Source organism: Drosophila willistoni, unplaced genomic scaffold (genome assembly GCF_018902025.1).
Source record: "Drosophila willistoni isolate 14030-0811.24 unplaced genomic scaffold, UCI_dwil_1.1 Seg735, whole genome shotgun sequence".
Classification (NCBI taxonomy): domain Eukaryota; kingdom Metazoa; phylum Arthropoda; class Insecta; order Diptera; family Drosophilidae; genus Drosophila; species Drosophila willistoni.
Window position 1 is genome coordinate 11,066 of NW_025814638.1, and position 20,094 is coordinate 31,159.

General features: G+C 38.7%; 1 protein-coding gene across 1 annotated transcript; it reads left to right on the top strand.

The window, feature by feature from the left end:
• Positions 1-4,762: 4,762 nt before the first annotated feature.
• On the top strand, positions 4,763-9,343 carry LOC124461910. The gene is made up of 4 exons (XM_047013326.1): positions 4,763-4,894; positions 4,955-5,050; positions 5,106-5,747; positions 9,284-9,343. The coding sequence occupies exons 1-4, from the start codon at positions 4,763-4,765 to the stop codon at positions 9,341-9,343; spliced, it is 930 nt and encodes a 309-aa protein (XP_046869282.1).
• The last annotated feature ends 10,751 nt before the right edge of the window (positions 9,344-20,094 follow it).

A 20,094-nucleotide genomic window follows, 5' to 3' on the forward strand; every position in this document is an offset into this window, starting at 1 on the left:
GTGGAAAAACGTTTAAGCTAAAAAGGTGTAAGATGCCAGTTATTTATGAATTATGTTAAATGTTTACACATATATCGATGTTAGTATTTCTAAGTATCGATTGTTAGTATTTCTAAGTATCGATTGTTAGTATTAAGGCGTCTATCGGTATGCGGCCTAAGGCCACACTGGGGAGTGTCTCCTTCTTCTTTTTCCGGCAACGCAACAGAACAGATGCACTCGCTGCGAACCAAAAAAATGAATCTTTGTCATCTAGACTAATCCTTATAATTTTTCTATAAGAAATAGGTTATTACAACTCAGAAGTGGGACGACTACCCGAAAGGACATATATTGCGGTACAAGGCAGGCCACACGATCCACATCCAGCGTGGCCGCCTCCACGCCAGCCGCTGCTTCTGACCCCGTTGCTGTGGCTGCTGCGGCCCCGCCCACCGCCGCGTCCACTGCTGTGCCTGCCGCCGCGGTACACTGCGGTACCCGCCGCCGCATCCACTGTTGTACCCGCCGCCGCATCCACTGCTAGCTCCACATCCACTGCTATACCGGCCGCCATTGCACCCGCTGCCGCATTAATTGCCACCGGCTGTGCCCGCTGCTGCCGCACCCGCCTCTGCTGTGCACACTGATGCGGTGTCCGCCGCCTACGTGTCTGCTATGCGGGCTACTATCTCGCTGGCCGCACCCGTTACTGGCCCGGACGTTCCCTGGGCTGCGGACCCATGGGAAGATATGCACGCCCTCGCACCCTCCGTGCCATCTGTCGCCGCTACCACACCGGCTGCTCCAGTCTCCCCCAGTCTGGACGAGTAACCGACGACGCTGCGGAAACAACATGAAGTGCTACAGTTGCAACTGCAGATCCTCAAGCTGCAGCAGAACATGGATGAATTCAGAGCACCGAGGCAGCAAGTCAGTGACTTGAGTGTGATTGAGAGCATGGTGGCCGATTCTCGGCGGATACTGCGTATGATATAAATAAATGGTTGAACGATCTGGAAGACGCTTTTGAAATCTTACAGTTAAATGATCGCCTACGGTTGATTGCATGCCGTCGCATGCTGGAGGGGACGGCGGCAGTGTTGCTGCGCACGGTGCACAGCTATGAAGAACTCAAAGCGATCCTCCTCCGAGAGTTTGGACGCTCGCGCAGTGTGGAAGAGGTGTACCACGCTCTGCGGAGCCGGCGCATTAAGGCAGGAGAAGGATGCTTAAGATTCGCAATCGAGATGCAGCAGATTGCTATGAACGCTCCGATATCGAAGAACGAGTTGGTCGATATGATCATCGATGGATTGCGGGATAACTCTACTCGAGTCAGCATGCTGTATTCAGCGCGCACGGTGGCCGAACTGAAGCCCCTACTGGAGCGATACGAGCGTTTCCGTATGCAGGCGGCTGCCTCCAAGCAAAGTCTCAGCGTGAAAGTACAGCCAACAACAGCTGCTTCGTCGTTTGGAAATAAATCCTCAAGCACTGCAACAAGTGAAACCCGATGTTTTAAGCCGATGCCCGAAGCGATAAGACCTCCAAATTCCTGCTTCAAGTGTGGCATAGTGGGCCACGTTCATAAAAACTGCCCGTCTCGGATGGGAACTGCCGCCGCCACCACTGCCGACGCCGCTCCTGATGATGTAGGGGATATATTGAACCATCTACAACTGGTGAGTGTTGCTTTTGTTTGTGATCAAGTGCAAGATAGGAAATTTATAAATATGTTTTCCCTTTTCGACTCGGGCAGTCCGAAGAGTTTTATCCCCCAACTGCCGTCTTGGTCCCAGTAGATTGAACTGCCGTGGTTTAGGAAATAGCCAACTTCGGTCTTTCGGCCAAATTGTTTGTAGAATTCACCTCCGCGGCACGGAGACCATCCATACATTTGAAGTTTTACCCAATGAAGCAACCGAACTGCCGATGATCAGTGGCAGAGAGCTTCTGTATAAAATTAATATTAGACTCTGTAAACTGAAAGAACTGAAATCTGAAAAAGAATCGTTGATACTCATGAATAAACCGACTGAATGTATAAATACTCACTGCTGTTTTGAAGTCATTTGATATATTGAGGAAAGATATAGCGGTACTACCACACGATGAGAATGAGATTGTATCTTCCGAATCGTCGTCTGATTCTCCCCTTCTCTAGAAGGGGAGCTTCTAAGCTTCTGCTGTACTTTCGGAAACACTGAATGCACTTATGGCTATAAATGCCATTGAGGTCCCTGCTGTCAATGAGTCAGAGTTTAATATAGAACCCACTTTACTGAAAGAGCAAGCTGCAGACTTGAAGTCTATTATTTCCACTGTTGAGCCCGTGAATTATGAGATGAAAATAGAACTGACTAGCCAAACTCCCATTTTCTGCCGTCCCCGCCGTCTGTCGCACCACGAACGCATCGAGGTGCGGGAGATCTGTGATGATCTCTTGAAAGCTGGAATTATTCGCCACAGTAGTTCCCCTTACGCCGCCGCAATTGTCCCGGTCCGTAAAAAGGACAACACCCTGAGAAAGTGTGTAGATTACCGCCCATTGAACAAAATTACTGTTCGGGATCATTTTCCGATTCCTCTGTTAGACGATTGCATCGAACAATTGGGGTGGTAAATCATTCTTCACTGTCTTGGACTTGAAGAATGGGTTCCACCATAATTTATAAACTGAAGGAAATATTGTATACGTTAGGAGTAAATGGGCTATGCCTGAAGCTGGCTAAATGCCGTTTTGCGTATAGGGAGCCAGAGTACTTGGGTTACTTAGTCAATTCCGCCGGTATCACGCCTAAACCAGCTCATGTTCAGGCGATACGAGATTTGCCAATACCAAGGAAAAGCAAGGAATTAGAGCGCTGCTTAGGTTTGTTTTCGTACTTCCGCCGATTTGTACCTGGCTTCGCCAAGATCGCGTGTCCGATGTACCGATTGTTGAAAAAGATACCCCTCTTACGTCTTCTCTGAGGAGTGCCTCGAATCCTTCCGAACCCTGAAGTCGAAACTGGTTGAATCCCCCGTGTTGTCCATATATAACCCCAGGTCTGACACAGAGTTACACTGTGACGCTAGTTCAACTGGCTTCGGAGCAGTGCTACTCCAAAAACAAACCGACGGTAAACTTCACCCAGTATTTTACTTCTCTAAGACAGCCTCTGTCGCCGAATCGAAACTACACAGTTATGAACTATAAACGTTAGCTATCGTGTATGCCTTGAAACGTTTTGAAAGTGATTCTTACCGACAACGGATCCCAATTTAAATTAAGTTATTTCGAAGCCTTCCTAACCAGTTTTGGTGTGTCTCATCGGTTTACGGCTATATACTCGCCACAAGCTAATGCCAGTGAAAGACTTAATCGATCTATCCTTTCCGCGATTCAAGTCAAGAAAAAGCGATAAAATCCTGTCCTTTTCAGATCATGCTGCTGTGATAGAGATCTCGCTTCATTGATGTAGTGACCGGATTTTTCTCTAAAATATTTAACTTTCAAAAGGAAGAGAATTTATTTATTTTAAATCAACCGCGCTTTCATGAAGAGTAAATCCTGTCCTTTTCAGATCATGCTGCTGTGATAGAGATCTCGCTTCATTGGTGTAGTGACCGGATTTTTCTCTAAAATATTTAACTTTCAAAAGGAAGAGAATTTATTTATTTTAAATCAACCGCGCTTTCATGAAGAGTAAATAACAGAACGGTTACACTGATACGATCAGGGCCAAATTAATTAAAGGGTTGAGTTTCAGCTTTGAGTATAGTTATGACACCCACGCTCACATCGCTCAATGAAAAGACGCCACGTCGCAACATTTGGGAAACGACCCGTTAGAAAGCTCTGTTCGCAAATTCTTTTGCATAAGACGAGTGCTTAAGCTCAAAATTTATTCTATTCTGTTCTGCCGCGATTAGTTGCATAAATTATATAGTGATTTTAACTTAAATAAATTTCAAGTCGTAATACCACGTGGTGGTGGACAAATAAAAAATAAAACCAGAGGGCCGTGGCTAACTTCGACCGCGTCAAAGTTTGTATACCCTTGCAACATTTTTGGTAAATCTTTCCTTACCTATAGCAATCAAAGTGGAAAAACGTTTAAGCTAAAAAAAGGTGTAAGATGCCAGTTATTTATGAATTATGTTTTAATGTTTACACATATATCGATGTTAGTATTTCTAAGTATCGATTGTTAGTATTTCTAAGTATCGATTGTTAGTAATAAGTTAGTATTTTAAGTATCGATTGTTAGTATTAAGGCGTCTATCGGTATGCGGCCTAAGGCCACACTGGGGAGTGTCTCCTTCTTCTTTTTCCGGCAACGCAACAGAACAGATGCACTCGCTGCGAACCAAAAAAATGAATCTTTGTCATCTAGACTAATCCTTATAATTTTTCTATAAGAAATAGGTTATTACAACTCAGAAGTGGGACGACTACCCGAAAGGACATATATTGCGGTACAAGGCAGGCCACACGATCCACATCCAGCGTGGCCGCCTCCACGCCAGCCGCTGCTTCTGACCCCGTTGCCGTGGCTGCTGCGGCCCCGCCCACCGCCGCGCCCACTGCTGTGCCTGCCGCCGCGGTACACTGCGGTACCCGCCGCCGCATCCACTGCTGTACCCGCCGCCGCATCCACTGCTAGCTCCACATCCACTGCTATACCGGCCGCCATTGCACCCGCTGCCGCCTTAATTGCCACCGGCTGTGCCCGCTGCTGCCGCACCCGCCTCTGCTGTGCACACTGATGCGGTGTCCGCCGCCTACGTGTCTGCTATGCGGGCTACTATCTCGCTGGCCGCACCCGTTACTGGCCCGGACGTTCCCTGGGCTGCGGACCCATGGGAAGATATGCACGCCCTCGCACCCTCCGTGCCATCTGTCGCCGCTACCACACCGGCTGCTCCAGTCTCCCCCAGTCTGGACGAGTAACCGACGACGCTGCGGAAACAACATGAAGTGCTACAGTTGCAACAGCAGATCCTCAAGCTGCAGCAGAACATGGATGAATTCAGAGCACCGAGGCAGCAAGTCAGTGACTTGAGTGTGATTGAGAGCATGGTGGTATGATATAAATAAATGGTTGAACGATCTGGAAGACGCTTTTGAAATCTTACAGTTAAATGATCGCCTACGGTTGATTGCATGCCGTCGCATGCTGGAGGGGTCGGCGGCAGTGTTGCTGCGCACGGTGCACAGCTATGAAGAACTCAAAGCGATCCTCCTCCGAGAGTTTGGACGCTCGCGCAGTGTGGAAGAGGTGTACCACGCTCTGCGGAGCCGGCGCATTAAGGCAGGAGAAGGATGCTTAAGATTCGCAATCGAGATGCAGCAGATTGCTATGAACGCTCCGATATCGAAGAACGAGTTGGTCGATATGATCATCGATGGATTGCGGGATAACTCTACTCGAGTCAGCATGCTGTATTCAGCGCGCACGGTGGCCGAACTGAAGCCCCTACTGGAGCGATACGAGCGTTTCCGTATGCAGGCGGCTGCCTCCAAGCAAAGTCTCAGCGTGAAAGTACAGCCAACAACAGCTGCTTCGTCGTTTGGAAATAAATCCTCAAGCACTGCAACAAGTGAAACCCGATGTTTTAAGCCGATGCCCGAAGCGATAAGACCTCCAAATTCCTGCTTCAAGTGTGGCATAGTGGGCCACGTTCATAAAAACTGCCCGTCTCGGATGGGAACTGCCGCCGCCACCACTGCCGACGCCGCTCCTGATGATGTAGGGGATATATTGAACCATCTACAACTGGTGAGGGACTGTAAATTACACCCAGTGTCCTACTTCTAAGATGGCCTCCGCCGCTGAATCGAAACTACACAGTTATGAACTATAAACGTTAGCTATCGTGTATGCCTTGAAACGTTTTGAGACGTACCTTAGGTTCATTCCGTTCAAAATCGTGACGGATTGTAATTCCCTGGCGCTGGCACTGAGAAATGGTGGGCATTCCGCGAAAATTGCTCGCTGGGCCCTGCTGTTAGAAAATTACAACTACACCATTGTAGACCGCTCGGGGGTCAGTATGCCCCATGCCAATGCTTTAAGCCGAATAGAAACCGCCGCATACGTTGATGATTGCAGTTAACTCAGAACCGTGACCCGGAGATTGTCAAACTCCGAGATGATCTAGAGAAATATGAAAAAGCAGATTTCGAGCTGCGTGATGGTGTACCGTCTGTCCTCGACGGGTGTACCCCAACTTTACGTCTCTACCGAAATGATAAATCATGTCATACGAATAGTGCACAAATCAAGAAGTACTACTGGTTTCCGTGTATGAAGTCTTACGTCAACAATTATATTAAAAACTGCCTCAAGTGTATTTATTATTCCGCTTCCGCCCAAGACAACCGCATCACGCTACACAGTATTCCGAAAGTGCCCCTGCCGTTTGACACCATTCATATTGATCATCTAGGTCCCCTTCCGTCCATACGCTGTAAGAAAAAATACCTTCTGGTTGTCATTGACGCGTTCACTTAATTTGTGAAGCTGTCAGGGTACAGCCACTACTAATTCGCGTGAAGTATGTCAGACGTTAAAATCCCAGTATTTTGCAAATTAGTAGACCCCGACGAATTATCAGTGAACGCGGTACCTGCTTCACTTCGTCCGAATTCGCAGAATTTCTAAGGGCCAATAATATAATTCATGTGCAGAATGCCACTGCCTCACCCCGGGCCAACGGCCAAGTCGAGCGGGTTAACCGTGTCTTGGGTCCCATGCTGGGTAAACTGACGGAACCGGTGGACCACGCGGAGTAGGTGCAACAACATAGAATTTGCATTGAATAACTCCGTCCATTCCACAACAAAATTTGCCGCTTCCGTACTCCTATTCGGGTATGGGCTCCATTCGGGGATGGGCAATTCAGATATCCAAACAATAATGTTATTATTTAACCCTTTTGTTAGCAACTAGAATCGAGGTCGATTCCTTGTCAGGACGGCCGAGTTGTAAGATGCCAGTTATTTATGAATTATGTTAATTTTTTACACATATATCGATGTTAGTATTTCTAAGTATCGATTGTTAGTATTTCTAAGTATCGATTGTTAGTAATAAGTTAGTATTTTAAGTATCGATTGTTAGTATTAAGGCGTCTATCGGTATGCGGCCTAAGGCCACACTGGGGAGTGTCTCCTTCTTCTTTTTCCGGCAACGCAACAGAACAGATGCACTCGCTGCGAACGAAGAAAATTAATCTTTGTCATCTAGACTAATCCTTATAATTTTTCTATAATAAATAGGTTATTACAAAGGCTAATGTTTCCGAAAGAACGGCGTACAATCTTAGCATAGGAAATAACGAAGATATTGATCCAAGTCACTGTTTTCCACCAAACGTTCCTATGGGAGCTACATGATAGTTACCCGATCCTTACCAAATTTGGCACAGTCATTAACAGATATATTAAACTAACAAATGTTTAATTTGAAAGCAATCGCGTCAAAAGTAACGCAGTTATTGACAAAAGTCACTGTTTTTGAAAGATCGTTCCTATGGGAGCTATGTGATACAGTCACCCGATCTTGATCAAATTTGGCATAGTCGTTTATATGTGTAATTAACTCCTCAATATTAAATTTTCATCAATAGCTCAGAAAATAACGAAGTTATTAAGAAAAGTCACTGTTCGTGACTTTGTCATTTGTATGGGAGCTATATGATATAGTGATCCGATCCGGCTGAATCCGAGATATACAACGCCTGCAGTACATGCGGAATTTCAGTTTGCGTTGATCCAGACGGACGGACGGACGGACGGACATGGCTTTTTGAACTCGTCTCGTCGTGCTGATTAAGAATATATATTTTATATGGTCGGAGATGCTTCCTTCTGTGCGTTGCACACTTTTGACCAAAATTAATATACCCTTTTTGCAAGGGTATAAAAATTAATTAGCCAATATCGGTGCAACATTTGAAGACCAGTACAGTGCCAAACCTAACCGTTCGGTTAGTTTATTAAAAGTGAAAGAGTTAAAAGGTGAAATTTTTTTTTTATATTGAAGTGAGGTTATTCCCTGACCCGGTAAACTAAATTCATGTTTTCACAGTCCCAGCCGTAACGAGGTACCGAATATCCGTACTAGCGCTAAGAGAAAGCCTAGGTCTCGGAATTTCGTGGCTGAAGTTTCCAAAATTTGAGCCGACGAACGCCCCATGGTTCACATACAGTGACGTAAGGCCATAAATTAGGCAAAAACCTCAAATCCACATACACCGTCTTGAGAGGGAACTGCCTAGACTGCTGAAAATTAGTCGTTGTCATATAGTCACTTAAATACCCTACCTCGCACATGTCGCTCGTAGCCCAAACGAAAATATAAAAATCGTCTAAATAAATAAACCCCAATGTGTTTAAAGAGATTGTTAAATTGAGTCAGTATCTCTCATAATCTATAAAGATTCGCACTTTGTCTTTCGATTGGAATCAATCATGACCTAACGTTCCTTAAGCAAGGGACTTAATTTGAATATAGTTCATTTTCGCCCATTACGAGCTTTAAACCTTTTTTTTATAGTATTTAAGTAATCTCTAGTTAAGAATCCTACTTTAATTGTTTGTTCTAATGGAGCGATATGCGTATGGTAACCTAAGGAGTATATTTCATTGTCATTTATATAATTAATCCAAAACTTCTTTAAAAACCACACTACAGCAAATTCAACATTACTTGGGCCCAACGATTACAACGAAAAACTGTGAAGTAAGCCAAAGTCGTGAGTAATGAGTTAGTCCTTTAACAAAATAATTATATAAAAACCCTAGATTGCTATATATATATATATATTATATATGAAATATCGCTATATGGTTTGATCTAGCACAACCGTTTCCTTCTTTTATATTTATATTTATATTATTTATTTATTTATTTATACTGTGATTGGGCAGTGATTGTAAATTAAAGCCAATCTTCTTACTAGCTATAGCTACTAGGCCTTAAGCTATTATATTTATATTAGTAAGTAAAAGTTGTTTGAAAGTGATGAAGTCAAAAATATGAAATGTTGCCAAACTTGTTAGGAAATAAGTAAAGAAACCCAAAATTATGTTCGAAACAGAAATAATGAATTGAGTTACTCTAATATGGTCTGTCAAGTATACTTGCTGAACTTTCATGAGATGTCATAAAAGAAATAAAACTACATTGTTTTGGAACAACCTTTGAATTAGAACAGTTGTCATGGTCGGGTGGGTAAAGAAGAGAGACTCCTCACATCTAAGTTCTCTCACATTCTTTATTTAGATTCATGTTTGTCTTCTTTCTTTTAGGTTGTGGGGAATTGGCACCTTAGCGATAGTAATAATAGCAACATCACCTTTAACTTTTAGTAGTTAGTTTAGTTTTCATTACGCGCATTAAATTTATTAATGATAGTGAGTGTGGAAAGGAAAGAAAGAACGACGAGCTAGACCCGAACATAGCAAGAATGCGCATCCTCGAACCTGATCACACTGGTGGTTTAATCATTTTGTCAATTCAACAACTAATGAGCGCAACGAAACATAACCCTTTCTTCTACTTCTGAAATGAAGTTCTTGTAAAATGGACTATGTCCACTAACACCTCGGGACTTTTAGATGTTAACTAGGTTGAGCGAGAACTATGAACCATAACCCTTTCTGGTCACTACAAATATTAAAATATAAAAAATTATAAAAGCAAATTCTGATGTCTTTCATGACATCCAAACAGACAAATACATTATTCCATATAAATTTCATATACTTGATGCAGATTTCGCAATCCCCTGCGATGGAATAATAGGACTAGATTTAATGAAAAAATTTAATTGCCAATTCGATTACAATAGTTCCAAGGATTGGTTAATAATCAGACCACAAAATCTAACGTATCCTATCTATGTTCCAATAACATTTAGTTCTAGTACCAATTCAACACTTCTACTAGAAAGAGAAACATTTTAATTTCCAATCAGAAATTTAAACCGGGTATTTATGTCGCAAACACGATTGCAACAGCCCAGAATGCGTTTGTCCGATTGCTAAATACAAAAGATACATGCCAAATGGTAGGCATCAATAACTTAAAATTCGAATCACTTTCAAGCTACGAGGTGGTTCAAATCCCAAAAGAAACGCCAATAGAAAAGAGTCTGTAATTAATAAATTAAAGAAAAATTATTCACCAATGCGTTGGTTCAAAAACAACTTGAAGAACTATGCACCCACTATAGCGACGTTTTCGGACTTGAAACCGAACCAGTCACTGCAAATAACTTTTATAAGCAACAGTTGAGACTTAAGGATAATGAACCTGTACATGAAAAAAATTATCGATGTCCGCATAGCCAAATCAAAGAAATAAGCATCAAGTTGTTTCACCCTACAATAGCCCATTCTTATTAGTCCCAAATAAATCACTTCCGGGCTCTAAAAAAAAAAAAATAACGATTAGTAATTGACTATCGCCAAATAAATAAAAAATTGCTGTCAGATAAATTTCCACTATAAAGTGGGTTCGAGCTAAATATTTTTCAGGCCTTGATTAAATGCCACCAAAATTGAACTCGATGAAAACTCTAGAAATATTACAAGCAAGTCTTTTTCAACAAGCAATGGCTCATATCGCTTTACGCTATTTCCATTTGGTTTAAAAATAGCGCCTAATTCATTTCAGAGAATGATGACAATAGCATTCTCAAGCTTTGAGCCTTCGCAAGCCTTCCTTTGGATGATTTAATCGTAATGGTTGTTATGAACAACATATGATTTAACAGATGTTTTCGAACTCTGTAGAAAACACAACCTGAAATTACGTCCAGAGAAATGTTCATTTTTTATGCATGCAGTGTAGTTCTTAGGTGACAGGTGCACAGATAAAGGAATCTTAAGAAATTCGACGTCATCAATATTTATCCAGTCCCTACGCACGCAGCATAACAAGATTATGCAAAAAGAATGTCCCGTTTGAATGGACAACAGAGTATAAAAAAGTATTCCAGTACTACTAAGTACAATGTAATGCCCAGTTTCTGCCGTTAGTTTTATTTTTAAATTTTAAGGCGTTAGTTTGTATTTCAGTAAGTGGTGGGCAATTGTGTCGATAAAAAATAATCAGCTGAGCTTAGAAGTTCGATAGTTTTACTAATGCAACCCTAGCGAAGTGGCATCATGCGTGATCGCATGCAATGACTAGACGCCTAAACCACGCTGCTCCTCCAGAAAAAAAAAATATAAAATTTAAATCTGATATTTTCTTGGCCATCAAGCCAAATTATTAATTAAATACTAATCTGGAGCATCTAGGACAACAATTAATATAAAGTTTTGTGAATCTTATTATCGTAAGTTAATTTTTTGTGGATATTTAAATCTTTGGAAGTTTCTTTTGAAAACTTAGCAATAATTAAATTGAATGCTGAAAGCCTAAGCAAGGAATTTTATATTTGAATTCCGAGAATTTGCCAGGGATAATTTTTGAGACACCGTGGGCTCAATAGCTGCACACCGTAAAGGGCACAGTGATATCTCGACAAAGTCAACCAGCTTGGAATAGCCGCCCGAATCGGATACAGAGAAGTTTCTTCGTTGCGGATTGAGAGTCTCTTAGACCGAATTTGTTGCATAGGAATGTCAGACGATTGATTTAACCTAAAATTTTATTCCTAAGCATCATCCAGCGGACAAAGAAGGCCTAAGTTCTTGAAAAAAAAATCATATTCGATCTGGTATTTCCATGTTTGTAAGCAAAAAGAAAGCGAGTTCAGTGTCAAATAATCAGCGAATAAGAAAATCTCTCCCAAGTACCGTAAAGCTAAAACAAAATACTAAAGAAAAAAGAAAATTGCCAATCATTGTTGAAAAATTGAAACAATATTAGGAATCGCCCTTGACTGTGTGAGCAAGCCTACAGTTATTTATAATTAATCTCGTAATTTAAGTGGAGACTTCCAAATTCCAATTGACATTTTCATTTTTGAATTTCTATAAGTTTATATATATCCACCTTACAACTAAAATTAACAAAACGAAACATATTATCCCTAATTTGGCTTTTGGATGCCTGAAATGGTCCAATTATTTAATTTGATTACCGTTTACTATAAGAATCATCATTTTAGTTTAGTCAACTCGGATTATGTTTCCGACTTATTGAAGTATTTTGTTATTCCGTAACCCTCGTGAATAAATATCATTTTGTAATGTTTGAGTAAAAAGTTGTGTAATCTTCCTTGTAGCGAAATGTGAGCGGTGAGCTGCATTTGTATTGGCATTTGGTTGGGAGGGTTTAGACGTGAAGCTATAATAACATCCTCATAGCTTCCCTTTTCCTGCGATACTAATATACTCTTTTTCTCTATCATTCTAATTTTCCCTTTTGTTAAATAACTTTGTAATATTCGTGCTCTAGGGACTTTGTTCTATTTTATGTACTACGGGTGTATTGAGTAATGCTGGTCCAAAGAACCCCCCCAAAGACTGTTTGCTACCCGACAGCCAGAAGTCCCACCCATACCAAACTTCTGTGTTGGCTTTGGCCTAATTTGTGGTACTCTTGCCCATCATAACATTTGATGATTAGGGACTGCGAGAGAGACTACCAATATAGGCTGAACCTGACCTCTTCTTGGATCAAAGAAGATCCTTTGACTAAGAGGGGATATACATAATCTGGATTCATTCCGGGTTGTGTACATTACATAATTTTTGCGCCTTGTGGGGCTTGTTAGACTTGCATACGGTTTTTCAGTTCGACCATGTTTTCTTATAGGATTCAGGTTCCTTTTTTTCTTCTCCTACTTCTTATTCTATCTCTTAATAAAATCCCCAGCCAAAGGATCGATATTTCATCAAATCTTTTATCAAATATTTTATTATACCCTTGCAAAAAGGGTATATTAATTTTGGTCAAAAGTGTGCAACGCATAGAAGGAAGCATCACCGACCATATAAAGTATATATATTCTTGATCAGCGTTCATACGCTTTGGTTTTGAGGGGGACAATTGTTGTCAAGTTATGTGGGTGATTGGAGTGGGAAATTGAGTGGTGTGAGTGGATGGAGTGGCGGATATATTACTCCCCCAACACGTAGAAAATAGCCTGTGCTCAGGCGGGGAATACAGGGTATAGAGTTGGATGTACTTGCTGTGTTGCAAGTGAAATTTCTTTGGATGGGGATAATTCATGTAAAACGGGATTGTCAAGAGCTGAGTCAATTGATTGTACAAAAGTTTCATTCTTAATTTGTGTAATAATTATTTTTTTTGATATTGACTTAAATTTATAGATAAGATATAGGGTTAAACTTATTAGTGTAATTATAAATGTTGTAGTAGTTATGATATTAAATGTTTTGTTATACGCAGTTTTTTTCGAAATGATTTGTTTAGCTTGGATATAAGAGATTGGTTCTAGTTTTGTTGGTTACATAAATATTCTATTAAATATCCTTCTATGAATATTTTATTTTGGTTACAATTTTGTTTTAAATTTGTTTTGGGCAAGTTTCAAGTTAAGATAATATTGGGTTCTACATAACTAATTGAATTGGTTTTTGTATGTATATGTGCTTTGTGTATTTGCATTCTGCTGGTTTTTGTGTAATAATGCCAACTATTCACTCATTTATTTCTAGTTTTTTGGTTGATTTTGAATAAATTTTATTATTTTGAATATAGTAAGTTTCTTGAATGTTTTCTGTTAAAGTGTTATTATTTTCATCTGGATAGGATATAATTTTGAATAGCGATGTTTTAGATATTTGTCTAGGTATATGCGAAATTATTAATATTTCATTTGTGTCTGATTTTAACCAAGTAGATGTTTTTATGTTTAAGAGTTTTTCTGTATTTATGTTAAATATTTCTTGATGGTTTAAAAGTTTTGGATTAAATATTCCTAGTCTTGTCAACTGCATTCCTAACTCTATGTCTTCTATGTATTCTGTAAAATGCTCTAAGTTGAACACTAGTATATTTAATTTTTTGTCTGCATCCTGTTGAATAGTAAGATTATTTAGGAGTTCTATATTTTTGTTGACTGCTTCAATGATATGATTAAGTTCATTATTTTGGGCGCTATTTGCTGATAGATTATCAATTTTTTGTTCAAGTTCTTCTTTATCGTATTGGTCTAAGGTGCCGAAAAGATATTTATGTGCTGTGCCTATTATGTTAATAAGTCCTCGCTTATTTCTTTTTATTATTTTTATGCCGTTCATTTCGCGATTTAATTTTTCGACTAAATACTGAATGTGCACTATGTTCTTATATGGTTCTGACTGCTCAACCAAGTTGTTATAAGTGGTTTGTATGTTGGTTAAATTTACAGTTAAATAATGATATTCGAAATCTGAGGGTAAATCCATGGTTCCTGTTTTGAATTCAAGATATCCATTAGGTGCCTTTATGGGATTAATTTCAATGCTTTGATTATGCGTCGAGTGTACCATTGAAAAGAGTAGAAATAGTAATGTTGGTATCTCTGAAATTAATTAGTATATTTACTTTGATAAGTTTTCTTTTTCTTTTTGAATTTCGATTTGTAGTGTGTTGTTTGTCTACCTCGGTAGTTTCAATATAATGTTTGTCGTCAACTTGGGTAATTTCACCTGTTTTCTTAAAGGGTGTTGTCGTTCCTATTTTCATTTAATTTATCAATTTGTTTTGCTTTGTTAGCTTGTGTATTATAAAGATATCTGCTGGTGTTCTGTTTGTCGTTAGATGTTTAGTTTTATGGTTATATGTGTAAAGGTTTCAAATTTAGTTTGTTTGTCTTCTATACTAGATTCTGCATTAATAACTCTTAGCCTCTTAGTCCCGTGGAATCTTTCCACGTCTGAAACACCATTTTTGCTCGATGTTATACTTATATTAACGTTTTCTGATTGTAGCCAATTTTGAAGTGCTATGCAAATGAAAGCTGAGTCTTTATCTGCTTTGATTTCTAACGGTTTACCCATATCGACTAAAGTTGCGTACTTTGAATAAATATCTATACAAGATAAAAATTGTTGATTGTCGATTAAATTGAATGTCCATCACGTATTTTTCTCTAGCGTTAAATATCTCTGGGGTGATATCAAAAGATAATTTTGTATTTCGGTTTTCTGATTTTGATAAATTGCAAATATGGCATTCATTAATGAAGTTTTGAATTAATATTTGATAGTCTGGAAAATAGTATTTATCCTTAAACCAGTTTTCAGTTTTAGTGATACCTGGATGAAGTAGTGATTTATGGTTTTTAAGAATAATTTCTTTGAATTCTTTATAAGTGGAAATGTCTTTTAATTTGTAAGTGGTTCAGAATGTTTTTGTTTGGCTGTCTGGACTAATTTTTCAAGATAAGCTTCTTGAAGTATTTGAAAATCTGTGTCGTTTTGAATATAAAGTGCGTTATTTTTTGAGCATAAATATTCCTTAATAATTTTTTTAGCAAACTGATTGGTCATTTCTACATATGATATTTCTATTTTCGTTTTGTGAAAATAGTGAGTAACGTTGACTTTATTTTCGTTGCATTTATTAAATTCTATTTGACGATTGTAGAAATTCAGGGGTTTTTTCTAAAATGGCTATTAGGTTTTCGTTATCTTCTTGAGCACTATGTACTGTAGCTCTAGAACTACTTATTTCTTCAACTAAAAGATTTTCATCTATTTTATTCTGGAAAGGGCGTCTGCCACATAATTCTCTTTTCCTGGTAAGTATTTTATTTTGTAATCGAATTCGTTCAATTTTATTTTCCATCTTTGTAATTTCATGTTAGGTTCTTTGATATTGTCCAACCAGACAAGGGGTTTATGATCAATTAGGATTTCAAAATGTCTACCGAAGAGGTATGGCCTAAAATATTTGGTTGCCCATACGATAGATAGTAGTTCCTTTTCTATGGCTGAATATTTAAGTTCATGTTGGTTTGGTGTTCTACTACCATAAGAAATAGGTCTTTGGTCCTGTGAGAGGAAAGCACCTAAAGCTATATTGCTAGCATCAGAAATTTTAGAATAGCTTTGACTTTGTCTGGGTTTGGCTTGATTCCTTCTGTAGTTATGACGTGACCTAAAAATTCTGTTTCCTTTTTCAAGAACTCGCATTTATCTAATTGTAGTTTTAGATTAGCAATGCGCAAATTAACAAAGACCTTTTTTAGTGATGCCAAATGTTCTTCTAATGAGGTGGAATAAACAATAATATCGTCTAAGTAGAGTAAACAATCTTTATAGATTAAATCTTCTAATAAATTGTTCATACATCTTTGGAATGTTGCTGGTGCATTTTTTAGTCCAAATGGCATTCGTGTGTACTCGTAATGACCATGTTTAGTTGAAAATGCGGTTTTTTCGATTGATTTAGGGTCCATTTGGATTTGATAAAAACCCTTGGCGAGGTCAATGGTTGTAAAATATTGACATTTTCCAAGTTTGTCTAATATTTCATCCATTACTGGTATTGGGAACTTGTCATCGACAGTAATCTCATTTAGACTACGATAGTCGATTACTAGGCGGAACTTTTGTTCCTTGGATGCGTCCTCTTTTTTAGGTACGATCCAAATTGGTCAACAATAGGGCGATTTCGATTTCCGAATGATTCCCTATTCTATCATTTCATTAATTTGTTTATTGACTTCTTCGTCAAAGATTTGTGGGTATTTGTATGGGTGTTTGTAAATTGATAAATTTATTGGGTCTTCGTGTTTAGTTCTGATGTTGTGTTTTATTGTACTGGTAAAGGTCAAATTTTTACCTTTCCTATACTGGATATCGCTAAATTCATGCAATATTTTCTTTAACTTTTCTATTTCTTCTGAATTTAAATGATCAAGTCTAAATTCGTTTCTTTCCTCGATACCGTTATTTATTTCATGTGCGAATGCTTCATATTCGAACTCTGGGGGAGGATAAGGTATTGACTCTTCTTTTTCTTCTTTATTGGTGTATTTGAAATAGAATTTGTGACAAATCATTATCAAAATAATTTTACACTATTTTCTTCGTAATTAATAACGGCCTGACATGCTTTGAGATATTTTCTACCTAATAGTATGTCATATGTTGATGAAAATTTATGGCAATAAAATTTTTGATGGTTGGCTTTTGTTAAGCTCAATTATTCCTTTTATTGTTTGAACATTTAAATTTTCTGATGTTTCTGGAAAGTTGAAATAATTTTCGTTGATAATATTTATTGAAGAGCCTGTATCTATAACGCACTTTAAATTGATTTTTAGTTGGACATAGGGATTTGATTGGAGGTATTCGGTTGATCTATTTGATCCAACTGTTCTGTCTGAGCTATCTGATCCGAGGCTGATTGATGAAAATTTTCGGACCATTCCATTTTACTCTGACCACTGGTACTCTCTCTTTGCCTTTTAGTGGGTTGATTTACCACAGGGTTTTGATTCTGAGGTTGATTCTGAATCTGATAATTAAGGGGATTTTCTTGTCTGCCCTGAATAAGATTTTGTTGAAATTCTTCTCGAAGCTGTTGGTTATTTTGGGGATTGGTATGATTTGAATTATTGTATTGGTGGTTTTGCTTGTAATAGTTCTGCCCTGAATTGTTTTGGTTTGATTTGTAACAAGAATTTCCTGAATTACTTTGATTGTTAGTTTTGGGTTTATCTGTGGAGCTGTTTTCATATTGACCCTCTCTCTGGGCTACTTGTTTCAAATTAGACACTATTGAAATATCAAACTTCGCTAATGTCATATAAAGCTTGTCTGGTAATCTTTTAATAATGACTTCTTTGACTGTGTTGTTCATGGCATTTTTGTATAAAATGGTATAAAATGGCTAATTCTAAATTATTAATTATAATAAAAGACTTATGTTCTAAATCTTCAATAAACTTACGAATCTTTGCTCCAAAGGAAGTATGGTATAGCCGTCGTAGTAATTCTTCATAAGGCGTTTGCACCTTATATTCGCTGATGAGGGCGGCCCGCAACTCGTTCCAATTGTTGGCGTGCGCTAGTTGTGATATCCGTTGTGAATCTCCAGTGAGCTGCATCTCTATAGTACCATACATCAAACTATGTTGACGGATGTCCCTCGTCGGGTAGAGTTGTAGAATGTAGTCAACTCTCCGTATGAACGTGCTCAGGGTCAAAGCGTTACCATCGAAATTGGGCAACTGTCTAAGCATGGTAAGTGCCTGGTTCAGATGTGTTTCTGATAGTTCTAGTGTCATCTTGGAGTAGAATATATTTAGAACTTCAAGATTCGATGTCGCGCTTTTGACTGCACAAAAGGTTCTTTTGCGGATAAAACGAAAAAAAAAAAAAAAAGTCTTGATCACAGGCCAACCTTAGATTTGATATCTGTAGCGGTGGCTTGACACAAGTTTCGCACAATTATTTATTTAATGATACAAAAAAGGTTTTGCTTATTACGCAACCTTAGATTCGATATCCGTAACGGTCGCTTATACATAAAGTTTTGCACGCACTAAATTATTTCTTTTTATCCTACCGACTGCGCCAGTAAAAATCCGATTTTCCCAATAAGGAAAAAAAAGATGTGTTTTGTGAGTTAAAAGCAACGTACTTTATTATTTGAATGAAAACTTAGAACTGGTTACAAAAATGACTTATGGTTATATTCATAAGATAAATTTGGGAGCCCTTTGGTGGAGTGATTGATATTTGGATGATTTGATTGGTCCGAATTAAATTGCTGAGTTAGCGTTCTCATGCTTTTGGTTGTTAGGGGGACAATTATTATTTCAAGTGTTTAATTGTTTATGTTAATTTTATGGATTAGCGTTCATAAGCTTTGGTTTTGAGGGGGACAATTGTTTATAAAAACGGATGTTTACTTTAACGTTATGAATCTTAGGGGGTCAAGTTATGTGGGTGTTTCGAGTGGGAAATTGAGTGGTGTGAGTGGATGGAGTGGCGGATATATTACTATATACTGCAGGCGTTGTATATCTCGGATTCAGCCGGATACGATCACTATATTATATAGCTCCCATACAAATGACAAAGTCACGAACAGTGACTTTTCTTAATAACTTCGTTATTTTCTGATCTATTGTCGTGAAATTTAATATTGGTTAATTACACATATAAACGACTATGCCAAATTTGATCAAATCGGGTGACTATATCATATAGCTCCCATAGGAACGATCTTAATTAACCAATAAACGACTATGCCACATTTGATCGAAATCGGGTGACTATATCATATAGCTCCCATAGGAACGATCTTTCGAAAACAGTGACTTTTGTCAATAACTGCTTTATTTTTGCCGCGATTGCTTTCAAATTAATTATTTGTTAGTTTAATATATCTGTTAATGACTGTGCCAAATTTGATAGGGATCGGGTAACTATATCATATATCCCATAGAAACGATCAGTGGAAAACAGTGACTTTGTTCAATATCTTCGTTATTTACTATGCTAAGATATTAGGCCGTTCTTTCGGAATTTTTAGCCTTTTTAGCTTAAACATTTTTCCACTTTGATGGCTATAGGTAAGGAAAGAGTTACTAAAAATGTTGCAACGGTATACAAACTTTGACGCGGTCGAAGTTAGCCCCGGCCCTCTGGTTTTTGGTTAGTCCTTAAAATCGTTGCAGACACTGCTGGGCTGACTGCCTGCTCTTCGGGTACATCACTCTCTCCAGACTGATTCTGTGCCATGACTTGTTTTACCAATGCTCGCAATTGGTAAATTGACGCTTCTTTGTCGCAAGGTACTTCCTTGGCCGCTAGCAACTCAAACAATGCTGTTTTGTTTAATTTAATGATCTCGGTGTATTTCATGAAAATACGTTCTTTAGGGCAAACTCCACACCTGATTTGTAAACTCTCTACTTTTTGAAGTAATTAATCCCTTGGGATTGTCTTTATATTTCCGGATTTTATTTATTTTCAAATTAAGTGCACATGCGGTCTTATTGACTATATTCAAGAGAGTGTGCCCGTACCCCGCCTTAGCGTATTATACCCTTTTAGTGTGCCCAAATTCGGTTATCGGGGAAATTCACTGAGACGAGGAGCGGGCTTTTTTTAAAATATTCCTAATGTTTACAGGAGCTATATGATATTGTTACCCGATCCTTATCAAATTTGGCACAGCCATTAACAGATATATT

Excerpts from the sequence above, each read along its gene's own strand:
- LOC124461910 (XM_047013326.1), top strand. The coding sequence starts at position 4,763 with ATGCGGGCTACTATCTCGCTGGCCGCACCCGTTACTGGCCCGGACGTT. Across the intron at positions 4,895-4,954 it reads CTACCACACCGGCTGCTCCA|TTGCAACAGCAGATCCTCAA; the intron begins GTCTCCCCCAGT and ends GAAGTGCTACAG. Across the intron at positions 5,748-9,283 it reads TATTGAACCATCTACAACTG|GTTGTGGGGAATTGGCACCT; the intron begins GTGAGGGACTGT and ends TCTTTCTTTTAG.